This window comes from Dermatophagoides pteronyssinus, unplaced genomic scaffold (assembly GCF_027571235.1).
Source record: "Dermatophagoides pteronyssinus isolate colony J.1.1.1.1 unplaced genomic scaffold, Derpt_VIB-CSIC_2022.12 sq0009, whole genome shotgun sequence".
Taxonomy (NCBI): domain Eukaryota; kingdom Metazoa; phylum Arthropoda; class Arachnida; order Sarcoptiformes; family Pyroglyphidae; genus Dermatophagoides; species Dermatophagoides pteronyssinus.
This window is the reverse complement of record NW_027461533.1, coordinates 845517-869908: the sequence shown is the minus strand read 5'-3', so window position 1 is coordinate 869908 and position 24392 is coordinate 845517. Positions and strand designations below refer to the sequence as shown.

General features: G+C 28.6%; 1 protein-coding gene across 2 annotated transcripts in view; it reads left to right on the top strand.

Moving 5' to 3' along the window:
* Positions 1-24392, top strand: part of LOC113798880 (uncharacterized) — a 40911-nt gene that overhangs the window by 5025 nt on the left and 11494 nt on the right. Inside the window, exons 1-3 of one of the 2 annotated variants that reach the window (XM_075821258.1) lie at positions 4645-4807; positions 6818-7074; positions 18173-18758. In XM_075821258.1, the coding sequence (XP_075677373.1) occupies positions 4773-4807; positions 6818-7074; positions 18173-18758 (878 nt within the window). In that variant the 5' untranslated portion in view covers positions 4645-4772. Of the gene's footprint in view, positions 1-4644; positions 4808-6817; positions 7075-18172; positions 18759-24392 lie in introns of those variants that run through there. The other variant, XM_075821257.1, reaches the window with a different exon arrangement.

Genomic DNA, 24392 nt, shown 5'->3' with positions numbered 1-24392 from the left:
CCATCACAGCCATCAAGTGTCAACCAGAAAAAAAATATGATTCTGTATGATAGAATGACGTTTTCAACAAACAAAAAAATGCTCAGGCCTGTTTTGATTTTTCGTTCATCACCCAATTTTTTTTTCTCCGGAATCATATCAACCAAATGCATATGATGGTGATAATGTGGTTGGCAATGCATTAATTAGATTGCAAATATCACTTCTTTTGGTTCTGGTTCGATCATCGATGCATCCCTAGAGCAGAAAATAAATAATAATGAAAAAAAACACACATAGGGAAATAAATTTTCGCACATACGTTTCATATATGTGTCATCTATCTTCTATATATATATACAGTTTTGATCGAAAAATTTCAGGTTTATTTTTCGCATCCACCATTGAATGATAATGTCGAACGCATGCCAATAAACAAATACCGAAATAAAAATTGTTTGAAGAAGGAATGTTGTCAACAACAATCTAAATAGAGGTAAAAGTAGAATCAAAATTCATCATTCGATAAAAAATGTTCAAATATCAAAAAAATTGAATGAATGACCAACTTGTTCAAACATATCACATTTTGATACCGGCCATCATCACTTTATTCAATATTGAATTTTTTTTTCAAACGATTCTTACTTGGTCACTGTGGTTGAGAAATTGAAATTTTCCTATCAGATTGATTTTTCGCTTCAAGGGAAGAAAAAATAGAGAATTTCGTGGTTTGTTTACATTAATCGCAATTGTCATCATGTTGGGTAGATATAGTTGAGAGAATTTACACATGGAGAGAAAGAGAATATCCGTTCTATTTTGATCCATTATCAATGATGATGACTCAATAAAAAAAACTATATTGACATTTTGATACAACAATATCATTAAGTCAAAATAGTAATAATGTTGTCATTTATATTGTCATCATTATTATCATTATTTCAAGTAATGACCATATTATACCAACAAAAAAAGAAATTGGTGGTTATATAAAAAAGAAAAATACCATTATCCATCATAAATCAGCATCCCCATCCACACACTAAACAAGGGCAAAAAAGATTGTCAAGTCTTTTTGGTTGTCAAATTTGTCGTCGTTTCGATGATGATGATGATGGTCAGGAAAATATTAATTTTCATTTCTGAAAATATCAAAACATCTTATCACATGATGATGACCATCAGTTAGAGAATTCAGAATATGATTCATTCGAATCACTGAATTTTTTTTTTCATTTGTAATAAACATTGATACTTTTAACAAACAAAACAAAACAAAACAAAAAATTCTTGTATCTGATGATGTACTTGTGTGAAAAGGTATCTTTCTATGTTTTATTTTTTAATGATTTTTTTCTTTTTCTCTCTAAAGACTTTGATTGTTTGTCTATGTTTAACGAAGTAAATGGTCATTATTAACATTGCTTGTTCGGAAAATTATTTCCATTTTTTTTTCTGTTGCTGCAATTCTATTTCGATCTTAATTGCCCAATTGGGAGAGCAATCTTAGAAAAACTTTCTCCCATGTTTGTTTGTTTGTTTGTTTGATTCAAAACTTTTATCGCACTACAGTGATACTGATTATTGATGACGATGGTAGAGCCAAAACAAGATCTGTAACAACAGCAACAAAAAACGATAATAATAAAAAAAATTGATTGAAAAAAAACTAAAAATCAAAAACAAACAGAATTTCAATGATGAATTTTACTCCTTTTTTTCTTCACTTCATAAACACTTTGTTCAAGGTAATAATGATGAAAATGAAATGAATCAGCGAAAAATAAAAAAATTGTGATAATGTTGTTATTTTATACACAGCAACAACAGCAAATATTCTTTTCTCAAGAATTTTACTTATGAATGTGAATAGAATTGAGTCCCATTGAGAGTATTCTTCATCATCATCATCATCATGTCATTATCATTATTTTCATCATCATCGTTTGATCATAACTTGGGATACTATCATCTATTCATCTAATAATATTTCTTTTCTTTCTTTGGAAATTTTTTATTTTCTGTTTTTCGTTGTTCGTTCGTTGATGATGATCAAAGCAATCTTCTTTTTTTTTTTTTCGTTAATATTTCAATATGATGCCCCAGGTGAGATGTTTACATGATAATAATAATGATGATGATGGTTACTGTTTTACTGTCGTTGTCATCATTATTCCGGTTGTGTCACTATATAATAACACATTGATTCTAATAATTTTTTTCATTGATTTTTTTTTTCTCCTGTCATTTTGAATGACATTGTCAACATACAAAATGTAGCAGAATTTTTGTTTTCTTTCTTCGCTTTACACATAATAATCAAATGAAAATTGCAAAAAAAATGTATGAATGGATGCATATATATTTGGATGTTCAATATTTTACATTAAACAATCGATTGTTAGTATCGATAGTTCTAGTGCAATATTAACAAATTATCATCTTCATCATTATTGAATAAGAGATAACACTGGTTGTACTTTTTCTTTTCCTTTTTCATCTTCCATCTTTTCCTTAACCATCTTCTTTGCTTGCAGCTAAAAATATCTTTAGATGAAAATGCATACATTGTTTTTGGATTTTCTTGAAAAACAAACAATGTTATAGGAGAATCGAATAATTTCCGAATTCCTATTCCGTATATAGTGTGCATGTGTTAAACAAGAATATCAATGCTAAGTGAAAAACATTTTTCATTTTCTTACCGTTAATATTTATCATCGAATACTACAACTATCTTTCGATAATTGTTTTGCAGAATTTCAATTTTTTTTAAAAAAAAACTTTACTTTTTCTATTGTATTTTTGTTTCACACAAGTTTTTTTTTGAAGATGATTTATTCGTTTCGTTTCTATCACTCTGCTTTCAATTATCAATTTCTGTTACAATTTCAAAATAATAAACGACATTATCAACACAATGACAACAACAAACGAACAACGAACAACAAACAAACGAAATTGATATTGATTTATAATCACGTGATATTAGTGTTGGTGTTTGTTGCACGAAACAAGGAAATATTGACGCATCCCCAAAATATCGTTTATTTTGATGTAAGAAAATCTTCTCAATACATTTTCTGTTTGGCTCGGCTTAGGTTGGTTGGTTGGTTGGTTATCATTCATTTTGTCGATTTGTCTTCTTTACTTCCTAGTTCTTCAGCTACCACCGTTCTTCATTATTGTTTTTTTTCCACGTATTTTACTTTCAGCAGAATGGAAAAAAAAGCTTCTGTTGTTGTTGAATTTCTCTATTTTTTTTTCACTGTTGAGAATTGAAAAAATACCCGTGCGACAGTTTTTTTTTCATCCATTTGTTTGTCGATTTTGTTGTTGTTGTTGTTGTTCAGGATGTTTTTTTTCCTTAAAAAATAAAAAAAAATAATAAAAATAAAACGAAACAAACGAACCGAACGAACACACACAGAAAGAATTTTCCAAACAGGCAGCTCTCAATAAGTAAGAATTGAACGAGAGAATGTTTGCTCTCTCTTCCTATTCTTTCAAAGAATTATTTTTTCTTCTTTTCTGATGATGATGATGCTTTATCTTAATTTGATCCTTTGGAACTTATAACCAATGTTGAACGAAGAAGAATGCAATGAATGAGGAAGACAACAACGACGACGAAAAAGAACGTTTTTTCTTTTCAGTTTCATTTTGGGCTGTTTTTAACGAAAAAATTTTTCTTTTCTTTTTTCACTCCTTGTGTGCTATACACAAGTTGCCCATTTATCAATTCTTTCTTTCATTCTCGAACATCGAACCTTTGGAGAAACAAAAACAAAAACAAAAACAAAACGAAAAATCGAGTGTCGAAAGCGAATTTTTGTTGTTTGTTTTCTTTCGGTCGATTCATTTCATTTCATTTCATCGATTTGTTTTTTTTACCATTTTCCTATTATCTTTTTTCGAAAAAAAATTGTGGAGAATATTTTTTTTGTTTCGAAACATTCGAATCTATTTGTTTGTTGTTTGTCGATTACTTTTTTCTCTCGAAAGTCGATCATCAAAAAAGCACAAAAACAAAAATCGAAAAAAAATATTCGAATTTATTGTCGTCGTCGTCGTCGTTATTTTTAAAAGCAAAATTCTTTGAATTTAGTTAATCTGGATTTAAACTCAAACAACAAACAAGGGTCAGAACTTATATACCAGAGCTGGCCAAACTGCGGCTCGCGAGCCGCATGTGGCTCGCGAGCCACACTTCTATAATTCAAAAATCGAGGGTGAGGAGGGTGAGCTTGGCCACCCCTGTTATATACACTTTTTTTTGAAATCTTTGAAAATCAAACTTGTTTCACAAATCGAATGTAATCATCTCTAGACACACTCTAAACCAGTGATTCTCAACCTTTTTGTTGTCGCGGCACAATTTTAGAATTTTTGAATATATAACAGTTGCATTTTCAGAATTTCGCGGCACACCAAAGTGCCGCGGCACACTGGTTGAGAATCACTGCTCTAAACATTCAGATAATAGATGTTTTCGTTGCAATCAATGTTAATTTTCGGTTGAAAATATTATATTTGAAGAAAAAGAATATCATTGATTCTCAATGAAAAATTCAAATCCAACCAGCAAACAAAACAAAACAAAACAAAAAATTTTAAAAGTTTCACAAACAAAAAAAAATTTTCATGCAAAACTTCTTGATTCGAACGAAAAACGAAAAAATCGATTTTTTTTTCGTTTTGTTTCGAATGTTTTTCCTTTTTCTCGCTGAACGAACGCATCACTCCCCCCGCTCTCACTCACTACCCCCTCCTCCCCACACACGAAAATGTTCGATTTTTTCCTTTATAAGGTTTTTTTTGTGTGCGTGTTTTTCATTCTCCAATTCTTTTTGCTCTGTTTATGAAAATTCCAATTTTGATTCTTTGGAATTCTTTTCTTTTCTTTTTCTTCTATCTATTTATCCATTCATTTTGTTTGTTTCATTTCATTTCATTTTTGTTTGCTGGTATTATTTGTGAGAAACGAAGAAAAACGAAAGAAGAAAGTTTCCATCGAATATAATAACCGTTGAATCCGTTTTTTCTTTCTCTCATTATTTTCTTGCATATTTTCCTTCGAAAAAGAAAAGAAAAGATTTTGATTTTGAATTTTTTTTGGTCATTCTTTGTGCGTATAAAAATTGATGGCATTGCAAAATCGTTGTTAAAGGATCGATATCATCTTACATCATCGTCATTCAATATACAAAAGAGATAGTTGAAAATTTTTTTCGTGATTTTCTTGGGTTTTTGATCTTTTTCGATTTTTTTCTGGTAAGAAAATTAATGCCAATGTAATAATCAATAGCTTAAGTATTTTTCTTCCTATTTACTAGTTTTACAAATGAATTTCAAAATACATGTACCACTGGTACATTTTACATTGCTATTTATAATATCTTTGGCATACATTTTCCCCTTCTTCTTCATCTTCAATCAATCGTTATTGGAAAGTTTTTATTATTATTCTTTCATCATTTTTTTTTTTTTTTTTTGAAATCAACAAACATCGACGGAAGGAAAATGTTGTTGTTGTTGTTATTGACAATATGTGGCATTTTTAAATAAACACACAAAAAATGGAATACAATTTCTTATGTATTTGCTCATTTGATTTCATGATTTTTTTCCGTTGTTGTTGTCGTCAAAAGAATTCATTCAAATCAGGGCGCACACTACCATCATCCAGAATCTTTCCTTCGTCAATCTGAGAAGAAGAAGGGGGAGAGGAAAAAAAGTTTTGAATTTTATTCTGTGAATAATGAAACTATGCTTGAGAGAAGAGAAGAAATGAAAAAAAAATTCAGAAATCAGAATAATCAGAAACAAAAATTACCTTGATATTCATTTCGATTCGATTTGATTAAATATAGCGGTCATTCTGTAAACACACACGCACACACATCACATACACGGAATTCTTTGATAATTCAATTCAGTAAGTATGTGTCCAATTCAGAATAAAAGAATCGAGAGAGAAAGAATATTCTTCTTCAGCGACAACAAGACATTATTTATATTCTCTGTGCTCAAAATGTTTGAAAGAAAATTTAAATACGACGATGACAAAAGAGAAAAAGAAAAAAGTTTAATCAAGTTTTACTTCATTATTTCTTCTTGTATGTGATGAGATTTTTCACTCTGATATGAGTGAGTGAGAGAGACAGAATCGTGAAATGAAATCGATCTTTACCTCATGAATTTTGTTTTGTTTTTTGTCCTTTTTTTCCCCTGTGATGATAGAGACGATATTCGCTTTGTTTGTGTATGTGAATTGAAATTCTGAAATGTCACCAGAAACACTTATATACATTTTTATTGCTTTTGTACACACACACACAGACATGGTATATACGATTTTCACTTGGATGAAACAAAATTCTTTTTTTTTTTGCTTAAAGAATAGAAAATAAAATAATGAAAAACTATAGGGAAAATGAAAAGAGTTTTTACTGTTTTGTCTTTTTACTGTTTTTATACTGTTTTTTTTAGCCACCGATTCCAAATGTTACGTGTTTAGAATTAATAAAAATTTTTTGGTTTGCAACCGACGCAATAGTTATTGGATGAAACGTTTTTTCCCCCTCTCTCTCTCTCTCTCTCTCTCTCTCTCTCTCTCTCTCTCTCTCTTTATTCATTCATTCTTTCGGTTTTTTCTGTTCATTCATATTCTTGGTTTGATCATTTTATGAAGCTTTTTTTTCCATTTTTTTTTCTTGAATTGCCGCTTCCGAATAAAAATTCATTCCTTTGTTTTTGGGCTTATTTTGTTTTGTTTTGTTTCTTTCTTACTGATTTTTCATTTTTTTTTCTCTTCCTTTTTGCATACCAGATATATTGATGGACAAATAATGAAAAGTTTACCGGCCGTTTATGAGCTAACATTACATCATAATCGATGGCAATGTGATTGTAGTTTACGTACATTTCGTGAATGGATGATTGAACATCGTATACCATTATCATATTCACCAAATTGTACATTACCTGAACGTTTATTGGGTAAAAATTGGAATCAATTAGAATTGGATGAATTTGCCTGTCAACCGATTGTTATTTCAATCGATACTGAAGTTGTTGTTTATGAAGGTTTGTATATTTTTTCTATTCAAATGTTTTTCTTTGAAAACTTGATAAGTTTGTTTGAGCAAAAACAAAAATGTTTTAAGCTAGAAATTCTCTTCCACTTCTACCAGAATTGCTTATTAAATATGATGATTATTAAAACCAATAATATCGATTATCAGCAAAAAAACATCAAGCAACATCAATCAAAAAATCTATTCAACGCAAACAAAAAAAAAATTGATTCATTCATTAATTGTCAAAGCAAGGAAAAAAAATAATTTATAATTTATAAAGAGTATTTATCAAACGAAGAAATCTTTTCGGAAGAAAAAAATCTTTTCGAAAAAAAACACTTTTCAATTATTATGATAGGAGAAGCAGAGAAAAAAGGAAGAAAAATTAAGTTTTTTTGAAGAATTAAATGATTGATTGATATTTTCTTTCTGATTCTTTTTCGATAATCACTGCGTTTTTTAATAGGAAAATTAAATTGAAAAAAAACTGAAATTTTCCTTTTCTTTTCAGTGTTCAAATTCAATTTCATTATGGATGAATGAATTTATAGAATCGATTCATTCATTGTTTGTTTGTTTATTTATTTATTTGTAATTATCATTATGGCTGATTAATTTATAAATTAAAAATGATGAATAATGGCAGAAAATTCTATTCAAAATACAAAAATGAAAAGATTATTTATTTATTTTATTAAGTCGTCGTTCACAGTGTTAAATGATGACAGAAATTGAAAAAAGAAAAAAAAATGTAAGCTTCACTGCCTTTAATTAATTGATTTGAATTATAAGATTTTTTATAAGTTTTCAATGAAAAACTTAATCCTAAGTTGGTGTGTAGGGGGAGATTCTTAGGCATCTTCATTATGTTCAAAAGTGTTAATGATAAAATTTTAATCATAAATAATTTTCTATTTGCACCCAAGTTGTGCTTGGAAAAAATGGAAAAAAGTCATGATTTTTTCGAAATTTGAAATTCAAAAAAAAAAAAAAAATGTTACCAACGTTTAACCCTTTAGCATAAATATTATTATTAATTATTATCGTTAATTAATTACCTTTTTTTAAAAAAGGGTAATCTTTTTGTTTTAATGATGCCCGAAATGGCGAAAAAAAATCTCATGCAGTTTTTGAAAAAATGAAAATGAAAAAAAGTTTACAATCAGTGTTTCTATAGCCAGAATCAATTCAAACAAAAAAAAAATGCTTAATCTATCAAAACAGTGAAGCAAAAAATGATGTTAATGATGCCAAACAACAACAACAACGACAAAACTGAATTGAATTAAAATCAAAGAATCAAGAATCAAAGAATCGAAAAAATACGACAAACAATCACATCTATCACACATTAATATATTTTCCCTGATTCTGATGATAATTCAATTTTTTTGGAAAATGATAAAATCATTTTTTTTTCATTTTCTTTGCTTATTTTCTTTGCTGTTTGCAATCGTTTTTCAATTCGTAACAACAATCATCAATTTCGTTTGTTGTTGTTATTCTCAATTCTTAAACTTTTTTTCTCTCTCTGATTTCTCAGTAGATATTGATGATGATGATGATTTGCTTTTGATATTTTTCTTTTGTTGTTGTTGTTTGCGGTTGTTGTTGTTGTTGTTGTAATCATCATCATCATCATTGTGACCATTTTTTGACAATCAAAAAAATATAAGAATCAAGAATCAAACAACAAAAGACAACAACAACAACAACAAGTCAAAATTGTAGTTTTTTTTCTTTCAGTTTCTTTCAGTCAATCATTCTGAATGAATGAATGAAAGAATGAAACTGCTGCATCAATTGTTCCAAACATACAAACAACAACAACAACAATTTTGTTTTGTTTTGTTTGGAATGTTTCGAAACACATTTTGAAATGACTACATTCATTATATTTCTTTGTTGTTGTTGTTGTTGTTGTTGTTGTTTTCCTTGTTGTTTTTTTTCTATTAACGCTTGAATTATTCTTTTGCAACAAACATTTTTCCCTTGTTTTTCTCCTTGTTTTTTTTTGGAATTCAATTGAACATCATCATGATCATCATCATCTTATTATCAGACCGACCAATCCATCCATCCATTCAATACACCCACTCATGGATCTCAATTACAATAACATCATCACACCAATGACCAATATAATCATCATCATCATCAGAATTTTTGTTTGTCTGTCTGGTTAAAATAGTTGTCTAGTTTTGGGTTGATTTGTCTGTCTATGTCTGTCTAGTTTTGTTTGTTTGTATTGGGAAAAAATATCTTCATTGACATTTGATTGTTGTTTTGGGTTGTTTTTCTTGTTTTTGTAACTTTTTTTTCAATCATCAATTAGTTGAAATAGTAATTGTATAGGGGAGGTTTAGGGTTAGTTATTTTTTATGATACTGATGATGTTGATGATGGAGAAAAAAAAAGTTTCATACAAGGTTTTTTGCAATGGGATGTCTTTTTCACATTGTCATCATCATTGCTGGTAGTGGTTTTTTTCAACCAACTAGCCAGCCAACCTTCTCTCTATTATTATTTTTGTTGTTATTGTTGTTTTTATGAATTGAAATCCGAAACACTACAAAAACAATCCAAATAGAAATTATATGACCATGTACCTATCAATTTAACTTAATTAGTTAGTTAACTGGGAAAAAAAATAAGGTTGAAATAGGCAACAAAAAAAAACATTGTTTTAACATTGTTGTTGTTGTTTGATAGTTGGATTTTTCCGTTTGAATAATGACCGGGTTCCATTATATTTGATTACATTTTTTTTTCTTTTTGTTGTGTAACAATCAACTTTTACCACTTTTGTCATTTTGTTTTGTTTGTTTGTGATTGATTTGTACAATTTATTTTTTCCTTGTTGCTGCTGCAGTGTTAAAAGAAGTCCCATAAGACGAATTTTATAACCAAAAATAATCTATGAAAATGTTCTATTTTTTTTTTTTTTTTTTTTTTTTTTGGCGAAATCAAATAAAAAGTTAATTTTTTTTTACCGGGTAAATTTATGATCCTTTTCTGTTTTTATTTTTTGGATGTTTTTTTTTCGAAATTTGTAAATAAAATTTACAGGAAAAAAAATTTACAGAAAGTTTTCTTCTATTTCAAAATATAAAGATTGAATGCAAATTATCAATATGAAAATAAATAGAATTTTCAAAAAAAAAAAAAAACAGATTTAAAATCGATTTTTCGGAAAGATTTTTCTCTGCCTCCCTCCACATTATTTGAATGTTACTTTCGGATGATGATGATGTTGTCATGATTTACAATCAACAACCATACCATCATCAATCTAAATTTTCTTGACAACAACAACAACAACATACGAACAGCTTACAAAATAGCTTTACTATTCATGAATTTTCTGTGTGTGTGTTTTTCTCAATTTCTCATCAACCAATACATTGCCAATACATTACACACGCAGATATTGTTTTTATGTCCGAAAAAATGATTATTAAACTTATTCGACCATCATTTTTGGAGAAATTCTGGTTTCACAATATTCTGGTTTCATGTTTATTAAATGTTGTTGACTACCTACCTTATTTTATATTAACCATCATCATCATCATTCACCAAACATCATCATCAAAGTTTGTTTTTAGATGAATGGAAAAAAACAAGAAACATGTCCATAATGTTTATTTATTGAGAAATTTTCTGGTTGTTTTTTGATCGACAATTTTTTTTATTTAGATTAATCGATTTTCTTGGTTTTTCTTTGAGGAAAACGATCAAACGCTGGTTTCGTTTAGTTTGTTTCCTCATTCATATCGTCCATATTGGTCGCATTAAATTTGTTTTTCTGGTTTTCACTTTTGATTCTCGCCTTTTGATTCTTGCTTTTTTTCACTTATTTAAATTTCACTAAAAATTCACCTGAACCTTCAAGCCAATCAAATAATAATGGGTTTTAGGTGGGTAAATATGAAAATAAACCAAATAAGCTTTGTTTTTTTGGCTTTTAGATTTATGCAAGCAAGTAATTTTGCCACAATTCTGATAATGATGATGATGATGATGCTTAATAGCCATAATCATAAAAGTGGTAATAACAATAACGAACGATAATAATGAAAAATGAATGATTGCCAATGCTAATCGTCCATCTCTTTTCTTTCTCTATGTGCCATAATAATTATGTTCCATAAGATGAGGTTTTTTCTTCACACTTTATATTTATTAAGTGGAGAGAAAAAAAAGATATCCAAAGCAAAACCTTTATAAGTTTTTGTTTATTATCACCATCATCATTATAATCTTCAATCTGATGTTGATTTAAAATGAAGCAAACGAAAAAATTTGTTATCAAATCTTTTCATGCGAATAATCACTGTATTTGTCTATTTACTTTTTAAATATAGTATTCTCCACACAAAACTATGAAAATATTGTTCATTTTTGTTTTCAATTTTTTGCTTATGGTTTTCATCAACGCACATAATTAGTATCAAGATAATTCGTGAAGTAAAATCTAGAAATTCAACAAAATTCCGAAACGGTTTTTATCAGTTTTTTTTAAATTGCTTGTCGATTGATTGAAATCCATCGATTTTTGAATTGAAAACTTGAATATTTAGAAAACTTAGAAAATGAAAAAGCTTTCACTTTTATCCTTTATCACTATGAATGGTTCTGGTTATTTCATAAAAATTTCCAGAAATCACATTGGTCAATTTGTATAATGTGTGGTCTGCAAGGAAAACAAAACAAAGAAAATTTCCAGGATTTTTTTCCTTTTACAAAACACAAGATATGATGTATCACAATCAATTTAATAACCACAACAACGATAATATCGAAGATAGCCAAATAGCAAAAAGGAAAAGACCAACCAAAATTAAATAAGAAACAAAAAACAAAAAAAATTCTGTGAATAATCATTTAAATGGAATAACCATAAGGCATATATGATGAAAATGAATGTGATGATTATGTTCTCTGCATAGTTTTTCTGTTTTGTTCTGTGTCTGTGTCTGTGTTTCACTTTTACTCTGGAAATATATTTATTTATTACAAAATAGAGACCAGACCAGACAAAACAAAACAAAACAAAACAAAGAAAACTTTACTGAATCTTGTTAACTAATGTTAATCAAAATAATAATAAAAAGTATGTAAAAAAATTTGGAACAAGATATGAGCTTTTTCTCTCTGTTTCTCTTCTTCTTCGGAATCAATGTTTTTGTTTTCTGTTGTTTAGTTTTCGGACAATATTCGCCTACGATGATGATGATGGTTGGTAGTGGTGGCGGTTTGGTAGAATGGTAAAATAGCCAAAAATCAGTCGATTCCTACGTTTTTCTCCATTTCATTCTGTTTCCATTATTATTACTATTATTTTTGGTGGATGCTTATCGTTTTTATATATTGATATTTCCGATTTCAATCCATACGCACGCACAAACAAACATTCACAAAAGTAAATAATAATCACAATTATCGATTATTAATCGGCATTAAAAATGCTGAAATGGCAGAAAAAAACCAACCAAAAAATTTTCGTTTTGCTTTCAGTTTTTCCCATTTCATCTTTTATTTTTTGGTTTCATTGTTGATGATCCATTGATTCCAAACGAACCAACAACAGAAAAAAAGGAATTCTCTCCCTCTCTCCCTCTTCACTGATGATGTTTGTTCTATGATGTCCTCTATGATATCTATATGAAGGTCAAAATTGAAAATCAAAAATTTTTCACTGAAATCAATAATTTGTCCTATCTGCAAACGTTTGTTTGTTTCGTTTTAGTTTTTCACCACCACCACCATTGTCATTATCTTCAACCGAAACCGAGAAAAAGAGAAAATTAACATTATTTGAATTATTTATTATGAAATTGTTTTCTCAAATACAATCCATAAAAAATTGTTATCGAAAATTCTGGTTTTTTAACCATTTTCACCCATAAATGTCTATTTTATTATCATAGTTGTTGGTTACATTGTGAATGTTTATATTGAATGTTCAATGTTCAATGAGAGAATAGTGGTTGCGTTTTGAATTGAAATGAAAATTGTTTTTGAAATTTTCAACAACAAAAAAAATATGAAAATGAAAATAACCCATCACATCAACCCATCATACCGTATGTTATATTTTCTCTCATTTTTGATTGCTTTCAAATGTTCAAAAAAAAATCATCATAAAAGGAGAGAGAGAGAGATGGATATTTCTTTTCAAAGAAAATATTCTGTATTTCTTTCCATCTCATTTGATGATCATTGTATGAATGAACCATTGAATGAACCAATGAATGAATGAATGAATAAGATGGAAAAAAGAGAGAAAAGAAAAGCAACAACAACAAAATAAAAATTTTTATATTTTGAAGGAAAAAAAATTGTAATTACGTTGTATCCATTCATTGTTACGATGATGATGATGATAATGTGGACCAAAATGAATGAATGAATGGAAAAATATTTTTTGTGGAAAAGAATTTCAATGTTTTTGAATTTCAATTGTATTCATTTTTTTCCACAGAATATTCTACAGATTCCATCTTATTATATTTATTTTTGTGGGGTTTCTTCGCTCGCTCGCTGTTATTCATCGATCAAGAATAAGATACTGATGATGATGATTTGAAATGTAATTTTCATTTTTTTGAAAAGAGAGGGAGAGAGAGAGAGAGATTGTTGTTGTTGTTGATTGAATTTTAATAATAATAATCATCATCATCATATTGATAATCAATAATAATGGCGTCTTTCTTCAATTCAATGACAGAAATAGAAATAATAATAATTTCATCTGTCATATTTGATTTTTTTTGTGGATTTCTAGTTGTAACCGAAATTTTTGATGATGATTCAAAGAAAGCAATGAAAATCAAGAAAATCAATAGGTGATGATGATGAACCGTTGACATCTAATTTGGAACTCATCATTTTTTTTTTTTGCCTCAAATTTTCGATTATTATAATCATTATTTTGATTTGCTCATGAATTTATACATTTTTGCTGACTTGGACGGGCTATCAATGAATGAATGAATCAGATTCACGATTAATGATGGTGATTTCAGAGAAGAAATGAGCTAATCATCATCATTGATTTCATCATTCTTTTCATACATTTCTATTCTGACAACAACAAAATAAATAGAAAAAATCATTTATTCGATGCTCAATTATAATTCAAAATCAACTTTCTTCTTCTTCTTCTACGTTGCTTTAATTCAATTAAAGTTGATTCAATTTTTTTTTGATCAATCAACTTGGATAATCTTCATTATTACTTTTTATTATTAATGAATGCTAATTTATCATTACAATAATCACTATCAAAGAATGTCTAAAGCTAACTTCTGGGTATAACTATATGGTCAATTCAATTCAGTTTTGTTTTCCTAGTTTGCTTGATAATGATGATGATGATGAGTGTTTCAAAATTGAACTGAATGTTGATGATTCATATTGATGTTTCCATCATTCATGACCATCATTATGATGATGATGATTTTGCTACTACTGCTGAAAATAAAGATTATGTCATTAGTTCAATGATGGCTAATGGTTGACGAGACAAATTCTTTCTTTCTTCTCATTTCAGAAACTTTTTTTTTTGAATTTCTGTTTTAAAAAAAAATTGAGAAAACTATTCCGAATCATAAATATTGTCAACTTTTCTTTTCTTTTTTCCTTCTTCAACAAAATGTCTTATTTCGACCATTGATGATGATGATGACAAAAAATGTGTTCTTCATTTTGTCATCAATTTTGGAACGATTCCCACCACCACCACATCCCCCCAGAACAATGCTTATCGTCATCTTTCGTGTTTGTTATTTATGATGATGCTTGCTTGTTGGTTGGTTGGTTATAATCTTGATTGTTGAACAGAATGAGAAAAAAAAGAAAAGATTTTTTTTACATGAAAAAAAGATTGAAAAAATAGAGAGATTTTTTTATCTCTCGATTCTTGAATAGTAAATACAGCTGGTGTCTACAAGTCAAATTCTCTTTGCTTTTCATTGTTCTTTTTTTTGGAAAAATACATTTCAATGGAAAGAATTCAATGGACTTGAAATATAAAAAGCACAAACTATATAAAAAAAAATAGAAATAACGGTCAACTTGTCAAGTTCATCAGTTTATGGATGGTTGAACAGAATGAAATCTGTAACATTCAATGCAAAAAAGAAAATATTCAAAAAGCGGCTCGATTTTTACTTCTCGACACAAACATACATACAAGCAATGTATATCCGTATCCAATTTTCATGATTCATCGAAATATATTGCTAAATAGAATCTCCTGTTTTTTTTTCTTCATCTTTCTTCAACGATCGTTATCGTCAATGTGTTTGATTTCAGTAGTTTTTTTTCTTCTGTCCAGCTCTCCCAGCCCCCCATTTTGAAAATTTTTTTTTGATTAATTTCAATCGATCAGCAGCCCAAATAATTTAACCCCGATCAAATCAAATATGAAACTTTTTTTTTATCGAACGAAGAAAATCAATGTTGAACGTAATCAATAGGAAAAAAAAGAAAAGATAAACATGACTTTGTTGATCATGTACGAGAAAATCATTTTGCTTCGTTCAATCAACAAATCGACAACAACAACAACAATTAGTGATTGAAATTGATATAATTATGATGAGGATAACATGTGTTAAACACACCAGAACCAAAAAGAAAAACACACCAGAACAACAATTACGAGTAAAACTAACCCCAATCATATCATCAACAACATTTATTCTATCATTGCTGATTGTCATTGTCGTTTCTTTCTTTTCTTTTTTTTCTGGGTTTGTTATTTACACCAAAACAAACACAAACACACAAAAAAAAAGACAATCCAATTACTGAATTGTTGTCCGAAACCGATTTTTTTTCTTTCTTTTTCTCGGACATTGCCGAAACACCATTGTCAACAAGATTTGTTCGTGTTTGTCCCCTCCTTTTTAATCAAGATAATGATGATCATCATCATCGACGACAAAAATTCAATGAGATAAATATGTTGATGACGAAAAAAACAAAAACAGGAATAATACTCGCATAAATCAAATGAAAAAAAAAGAGTTAATTAAATCGATCTCTCTCACTCAACATCCAAAAAAAAAAAAAAAAAACATTTTTTTTGATTAACAACATGCTAATTATTCAACAACAAGAAGAATTAATGAATATAAAAGAACCAAACGAAAAAAAAATTTCGACTAATTTCAATTATAAATGGTCATTAGGGATGATGATGTTTAGAGTGTATTCTTCTTCTGTCTATGTCTATGGTCTTTTCGTCGCTTTACTTTTGTTTTGTCTGGCCATTTTACATTTCAAAAAACTAAAACTAAAACCCTATACATTAAAAATCAATGTTGATGGATGACCGAATTAATTTTCTGTATGTGTTTCTCTGTTTGTCTGTGTGTAATTTTCAACAAAAAAAAAATTCCATTCAATTGGCCTCGCTTTTTGTTTCCGGAAAAAACGAATATAAATGGGAAATTTTTCTTTTTTTCGGGAAAATTTACAGAAATTGTACAGAATGAGAACAATCAAAAAGAGAAAGAGAAAACGACAATCCAATTTAGTTTCATGATTGATATTATTGTTATTAGCTTCTATCGTTTCTTTCGCAGCCAAAATGATTCAATTTCTATCTTTCGATGATACCGAAAATGGATGCGAAAGTTTAAAATGAAATGAAAAAACTTTAATAAAAATAATTTTATTTTTTTTCAGTCTTTCAGTCTTCTGGATTCTCTGTGAGCTAAGCTCTGTGTTCAACTCCATCCTTCAGCGATTGCAGAGATTTTCAAACGACACAGGGAAAAATTCATTGAATATTACTGGCCAGCACAAGAATATTACGATTTTGATGACCAACGACCTTTTTTGTTTCAAGCCGAATTTCCAACACGAATAGATCTAGAGAAGAAAATCTTTTTTTTTCTGTACAACATTACTTGAGTGTTTTTTTTTTGTTGTTCATTATAATGGCAAAAAAAACTACAACTAAATTTCCCTCGTTATTATTATTTGATATGATGGAAAAAATAAATATGCAATAATCCTCATAGGAAATACAAATATTCATATATACACACTGTCTGCAAATATTTTTTCATATGCAAAAATTTGGAATTTTTATCATCATCATCAAATGACGCCTTTGTACAATTTTTTTTTTCTTCAATGTTTCTGCTGCGATATCAGTTAATTTCATCATAGAATAATCAAATTTCATCCAAAAAAATCAGTTTCACACATTGATTTTGAATTGGAAGAGAGTGAAAGAGAGCGAAAAAAATACCAATAGCATCATCATATCCAGCGAAAAACGAAAAAAAAACAATGGAATTTTTTTTCCACTGTTTTGTTTTGTTTTCCATTTTATGATGCGCATTGATTCATTGATTCATTAATGAGAATTGGCCTACATTTTTATCATTATTATGATTATGAGACAAAACAAAAAGAAACATTCATTTCATTTAATTTGTTAACTGATAAGCTTATTTGTGTTGTTGTTGTTCGTTAAGTTTTTTCCTGCTTTTGTTTTGTTTGTGTTTATTGTAATGTTTAAATTCGATTTTTCTGCGTTTTGTTTTGGATTCCCCCCAGAAAAAAAAAATCCGTTTCACATAGAATCAAATGGATAAAATTGAATAATGATTGTATTGAATTATGCACAAGAATAACGAAAACGAAAACGAAAACAAAAAAAATCGGAAAATGTCTTTTTTTTTTTCTTTGTTTTTTAGCTTAATAGGAAAAATTAAGCCATATTTTTAATGCTGCTACTTTGGCTTTATAGGAAAAATGATTCACAGAAACAAACCGAACGAGAAAAAAATTAATTAATTTATCTTGTTAAACTTTTTTTTTAAAAAAAAACCATTTCGTTTTGTTTGTTTCAACACAAACGTATAAATAGATTTCAGTCATTCATTAATGTACGTTATTACGATTATCGATAGCCCAAAAAAATGTTTATCGATAAAATCTCTAATTGAATGTAAATTATTGATATATACACACAGTAATTATGCTGATTATAATGATAATAATTTTCCTATTTCTAATTTTGTTTTTTGTTTTTGTTTTTGTCATTTCTTTTATTTCTTATTGTTTTGTTTTTGTAGGTGAAAATGCATCAATTGGTTGTGTAATGGAAGCAATACCAAATGTACAAATAGAATGGGAATGGCGTGGTCGTACAATACGTAATATGTCATTAATGACATTTGGTAGACAAATGTATTTAATACGTGAAAGTTATAGTTCAACTGGTATTATGATGTCATTATTACCAGTTGGTAATGGTAATAATTCACAATTAGATCTTATTACTGATGATGATGATGATAATGATAATAATGATATTAATGATCAACAAAATCAACAATCAAAAGAATCTAATGAAAATTCATTACTTTATTCATCATATTCATCGAATAAACATCAAAGAAAATTATCTGGTAATCATCATCATCATCATGAATCTATCATGATACCAGAAGAATATACTACTATTGTTAATCAACATCATCATCGAGTTCATCGATCCAATCTAAATTCTATTGTCGAAGATCCATTGTCAACTTTTTCTTCTTCTTCGCCATCACCATCATCATCGTTATCATCAAAAACGTCCATAACATCAGAAACCACTTATAAACGCACAAGTACCTTATATATAATGAACGCTTTGGAAAAGGACAGTGGAAGGTTAGTTGGGTTTTTTTGAATAATAATAAAAAAAAAGAAAAAATCTTTTCGTTTTTGTCCTATGTGTTTTTCACTATAGAACTTGTCATTGTTCAACAACTGACCATTCAATACTTTTTTTATTTAAGTTACAAAAATTCAATACTTTTTATCTGGTGATTTTGTTTGTTCGTTTCATCACCAGACTTTCATTCTTTTCTTTCTTTTTTTCCATATTGTTCATAGGACAGATGTTATAGATGTTTGTTGAAAGTTTTTTTTCCATTTTCAACACTATTCTGATCTGGTTTTTTTTGTTGTAACTGTCAAAAATTTGTTGTTGTTGTTTATTCATTCTATATTTTCTTTTTATTCACAATGTTACAACAAGCAAACAAACAACAACAACAAAAAAACTTCGATCCGATTATTATTATTGGTTGTCGTTGACAGAATTTTCACAACGAAAGAATGAAAGAAAAAAGAAAGACTTTTAATGATTGATTAACTAAATATGGTAAATAGATTAGATTGAATACAATGTCATAATAATGGTAACGGTGAATATGGTTGTATGCAATTTTTCTTTTTCCTATTTTTCTCGTTTTGGTTTTGTTTTCGATGTTTGATCGATATCGAAATATCGAAAACAAACATGTTTTTGTCAATGCTTTTTTCATCTTGATGTTTGATCCGTACTTTTTGTTTGCTGTTAATATCATCATCGCTACTTTTTTTTGATGGACATTGACTTATTGGAACTCAAACTCAAACCAGAAATGAAAAAAAGTATAATGAACTCACTTTGAACGAGAAAAATTTTTGGCTGATTGTAAATGGATTGGAATTTTTTGCTTTCTTTCTTCTTTTCTCGATGTGTAATTTCCATTAAAGTAACACACACACAGAAGAAAGTAGTAGGAAAAAAATGAGATATTAAATGAGAATGTTGTCGTTATTAAGTCAGAGTCAGAGTGAGTTTATTCATTGTCTCGAAGGAATTCGGATTTTTTTTTTCATTTTCATCATTTGTTCAATGGACTTTCCAATGTGTTTGGCAGTGGATATAAGCAATGTAGGCAGAAAAAAAAATCCGATACATCTTTTCTTCTTAATCTAGTTTGTTAGTATGATTTTTCGAAAAAAATTACGATCAATACCGAAAGAACCTCATTGAAACAAAAAAAAAAAAAGATTTGAAAAAAAATTGTCAATGATGAGGGAAATATTCAAACCAAACAAACAAAATATCGGTCGATTCGATTGAATTCTGTAATCGATACTTGAATATTTTCACCCAGATAATGAAGGCGACATTTTTCTCTGGATCAAATTATCTTATGAAATAGATTTTTTCTTTCTGTTTCTCAACTAACTAAACTCAACTAAATCATCGAGAATCGATGATGAAAAAGCGAAATGTCAATGACACTTTCTTTTGAAAATTTTCATAATTCAAAAAAATTATATTTGACTCTTGTAATCAACAATTTGTTTTGTGTTTTAATAAACACCGATATTCGATACGATGAATAATTTAATGATCGCCATTCATTCATTTTTCGCTGTTTTCGTTCATTGTTTTCGACATCGTAGAAATTGTATTATTTGTAGAATAAAGAATCTGAGAACCGAAAAAGAAAAAAAAATATCAATTTCACCAAATGAATGAATGAATGAATGAAAAAAACAAAAGAGGATCATCATCATCATGATTATATCGCTTAATATTTTTTTTTTTTTGCTTTTCGGGTTTCTATCTTCAATTATTTTACTCGTCTTCACTCTGATATTATTATCATCATCATTATTGATGCTAAACTCTCATTTGTGTGTTTATGAGTGTGCTGCTGTTGTGTATGTGTGTGTTATATGATTATGATGAATCCATCCCGCGGGTGTCATCATTGTTGTTGCTATTTATTTCATTTTGTTTGTTTGTTTGTTGTCTCCATTCTCATCATCATCCACATTGGATTTTTTTTCCGTTTTTTGTTTTGATATTCGATAGTCGAATCCAATCGATTTTCCTGATAAAATAATATGAATGATATATCTACCAAGAGAGAGAGAGAGAGAGAGAGAGAGAGAGAGAGAGAGAGAGAGAGAGAGAGCCAAAGAGAAAGCGAGAAACCAATAATTTATTTATAGCCTTATCTATGGCTATTATCTCTGATATCTTTTTCGTTTTTTTTTTGTTTTATTAGTTTATCGTAAAAAAAAATTTTACGATTCAATTTTTTCTTTTTCTGAATTCTGTAACGTTATTATTATTATTATTTTGGTTAAGCTCTAATTAATTCAATTCCCATTTTTGTGCTATTGATTTGATATCAATCCATTCGCAGTGCACATTCATCGTAACTAAATGAATAGCAAATTCCATTTTCATTCAATCCTTTTTTCAATAGAGTAGATTCTTTTTACATCGTCAAGTGCTATTTGATGTTTGACCTCATTGCTACTGTTTTTTTTAATTTGCGTACGAAGAAACCAAAAGAAAGGAGAAAACGAAAACTCTATTGATGTAAACATTGTACCTGTTTCTGCTTCTGTTTCTTTTAATCCTTGATGTTTTTTTCATTAATTTGTTCATCCTTCTTCTTGATTCTTCTTCTTTCTTACTTTTCTACTTTTTTTTTGAATTAACTTTTTTTCTTTTTGATTTACATAATTGAAACGTAATGTTACAATGTCAACAACATACTTCTAACAATTATATTATTTGATCAAATGAAGAAAAAAAAGTTTTTTTTCAAAAGTAAAATGGAAATACTTTTTTGTTTTGGGGGTAAGATTCACTGCTGTTGCTTTCGAAATGACATCGTTTTCTTTTTTTCATCATCAACTTAATCATTTCTTCTTCGTTTTTTGGCTAAAAATTTAATCAAAAATCGACAGGAACTAACAACAGCAAAACAAAACTCTTGAATCTTGAATGTAATTTGTTTTTTTTTCCTTATTGTTTTGCTTGTTTACCATTTTTTTGTTTGTTTCTCTTTTTTTCTCTGGTTAAAATTGGATTAATTCGATGCATTTTTAATGATTCTTTTCATTCATTCATTCATTTATTTATATCTTTTGTGTGTATGATGAATTCATACTTTGCGTTGGTTTTGATGATTATTAGGCAACTTATTACATAGAAAAAGTTTCTGTTTATAATAGCTTTGGCTATTTGCAAGGACTTTTCATCAACATGTAAAAGTTTTTTTTTGAATCAAAACTTTTTTTTTCTTCAATTTTAATTATCATCATTTGGTCCAGCAACAAAAACTGATGGACAGAACGGAAATTCAGGATTTTTTCTGTCTTGATTCAACCATAATATCTGATTAACCCTTTTAGATTCTCCAGAATTCAAAGTTTTTTTTTTGTTCCGTAATTTTTAATCTTTAGTTTTTTTTTGTTGTTGTTAACATCTGTCATTTCTTTTTCTACATTATCTTCAATCGTGATTTTTTCCTTTTTTTTCCTATTTCGTAATTCAATATTATTATCAAAATATTTAGTTAACATGGTCACTATGTTGAAGAATAACATTGACATTTGAATCTTTTTTCTTTGTCCATCAAATGACAACAGATAAACAAAACAAAACAAAACAAAACAAACGAACTTGATAAAAACAAATAACAAAATTCATTCATTTGAAAAACATTAGATTTCAATTGATTTTTGGTATATATAGAAAATTAAAAATCTTGTCAATTTTTGTTGTTGTTGTTGTTGGTATTATCGTTGTTGTTGTTGTCGTTGTTGTTGTTGTCAATTCGTTTTCCGGTTTGTTGTTGTTGTTGTTTGCTTTGCATAGATACAATTTCTCTCTCTCTCTCTCTCTCTCTCTCTCTCTCTCTCTCTCTCTCTCTCTCTCTCTCTCTCTCTCTCTCTCTCTCTCTCTCTCTCTCTCTCTCTGTGCGTGTTTTGTCAATCTAACCCAGAACAAACAAACAGAATTTTCTTTTTGAAACATCCATATCAAATTGTTGTTGTTGTTGTTGTTGTTGTCAATGGTAAATTGATACTGTCATTGGTCATTGGTCATTGAAAACAAAACAACAAAAAAACAGAATTTGCCATTAGTAAGGTGGGTGGGCGAAGCGAGGGGGGGAGATAAAGTCAGTAAAAAGATAGAAAATTTATTTACTTAACTCTTGATTAATTTCATTGATGGAAAATGAACAAAAAAAATCTTTTCGGTTCAATCTAATTTTACATTACCCAAATGAAATGTTTATTGAGTTGGTTGGGTCCATTCATTCTGAAATTTTTTTTTTACAAATAACCCCTGAACTGAATGAATGAGATAACCAAGCTAAATGAATGCTAAGTCCATCTCTTCACTATGTCCATTATATATCTGCATAAAAAATCAATAAAATTATTTTATTCTCCTCTCCACTGCATTCTTTTTACTGTAAGTTCAGATATATTACATATCCAAAAAAAAAACTACTAAACCAAAAACTGAATAGTTAAATTTGGCTATAGCCAATGATACAATGATAATTTGAGCCAATTTGGTGTGTTTGGACAAACTTTTACTAGCGAACAATTTTATGATGACTTTTTTTTTTGTTTGTAACAACCGTTATACCGTTATAACTATGTTATCCACTGAACTACACACTGTCGTTCTGGATCCCAAATGGTTATTTTCTAGTTTTCTCGTTTTTCCCATAATATCCTGATGATGATGATGATGATATGCCATACAACCAAAGATTAATAATTAATCATAAATTTAATTTCAACCATTTTGACATAAGCATTAAGCATATATGTTGGTTCACCACCATCAATACACACACACACGCACATTTATTTTCATCATCACCATTACCATCATCATCATCGATGGTAGATCGATCATGTTTGAACCAAGAGAGAGTGAAAATATGAACGTTTTTTTTTCTTCCTTGTTTCATTCATTCATTTCCCGTTTATAACCGTGGGTTTTTTTTTCGTTACTTTGGTAAAAATTTTCACAACAACAAGAATCCATTTGACACAAACAGTATGTGTTAACAACTTTCTTACCCCAAGAAAAATTTTCTCTTGGTTCGAATTAGTTTTCTCCAGAAATATTCCCTTTTTTTTCATTATCCATATTTTACTTCCAACCAGAAGAAAAAGAAAAAAAGTTTTTATTTTTCTTTCATTATTCGAATGTCATTTTTTTCATGTTTTTTCTCCCGTACACACTACTACTCAAGGAAATCCACACACAACATATAAGAATCGGATGATGATGATGATGATCAATCACCAATAATTCTTGTTTTGCTGGTTACACTCTGTGTTCACATGGTTGGTGTTTTCAGCATATACGCTAATTGACATTTTCCAGATGTAGATTTTCATCTCTTCCATTCACTCTCTTCGTTCTTTTTTTCTCTATGGATATTTCAGTGTATATGGATCATATTCACTGATTCGTTGTTTCTACTTATGAATGTTATTCATTATTTTCACCATCTGCATTTGTTTTCTGTCCATAGAATCGACTTTTTGTTTCAATGGCTATCTTCTTGGTTTGATGGTTTTGGCCCTATTCGATCAAACTATATGTTCCATTTGGATAAAAGAAAAAGAAAACTTTGCTTCTTCATTTGATTATTATCATCATGACTTTTTTACGCTTCGATCGTTTGC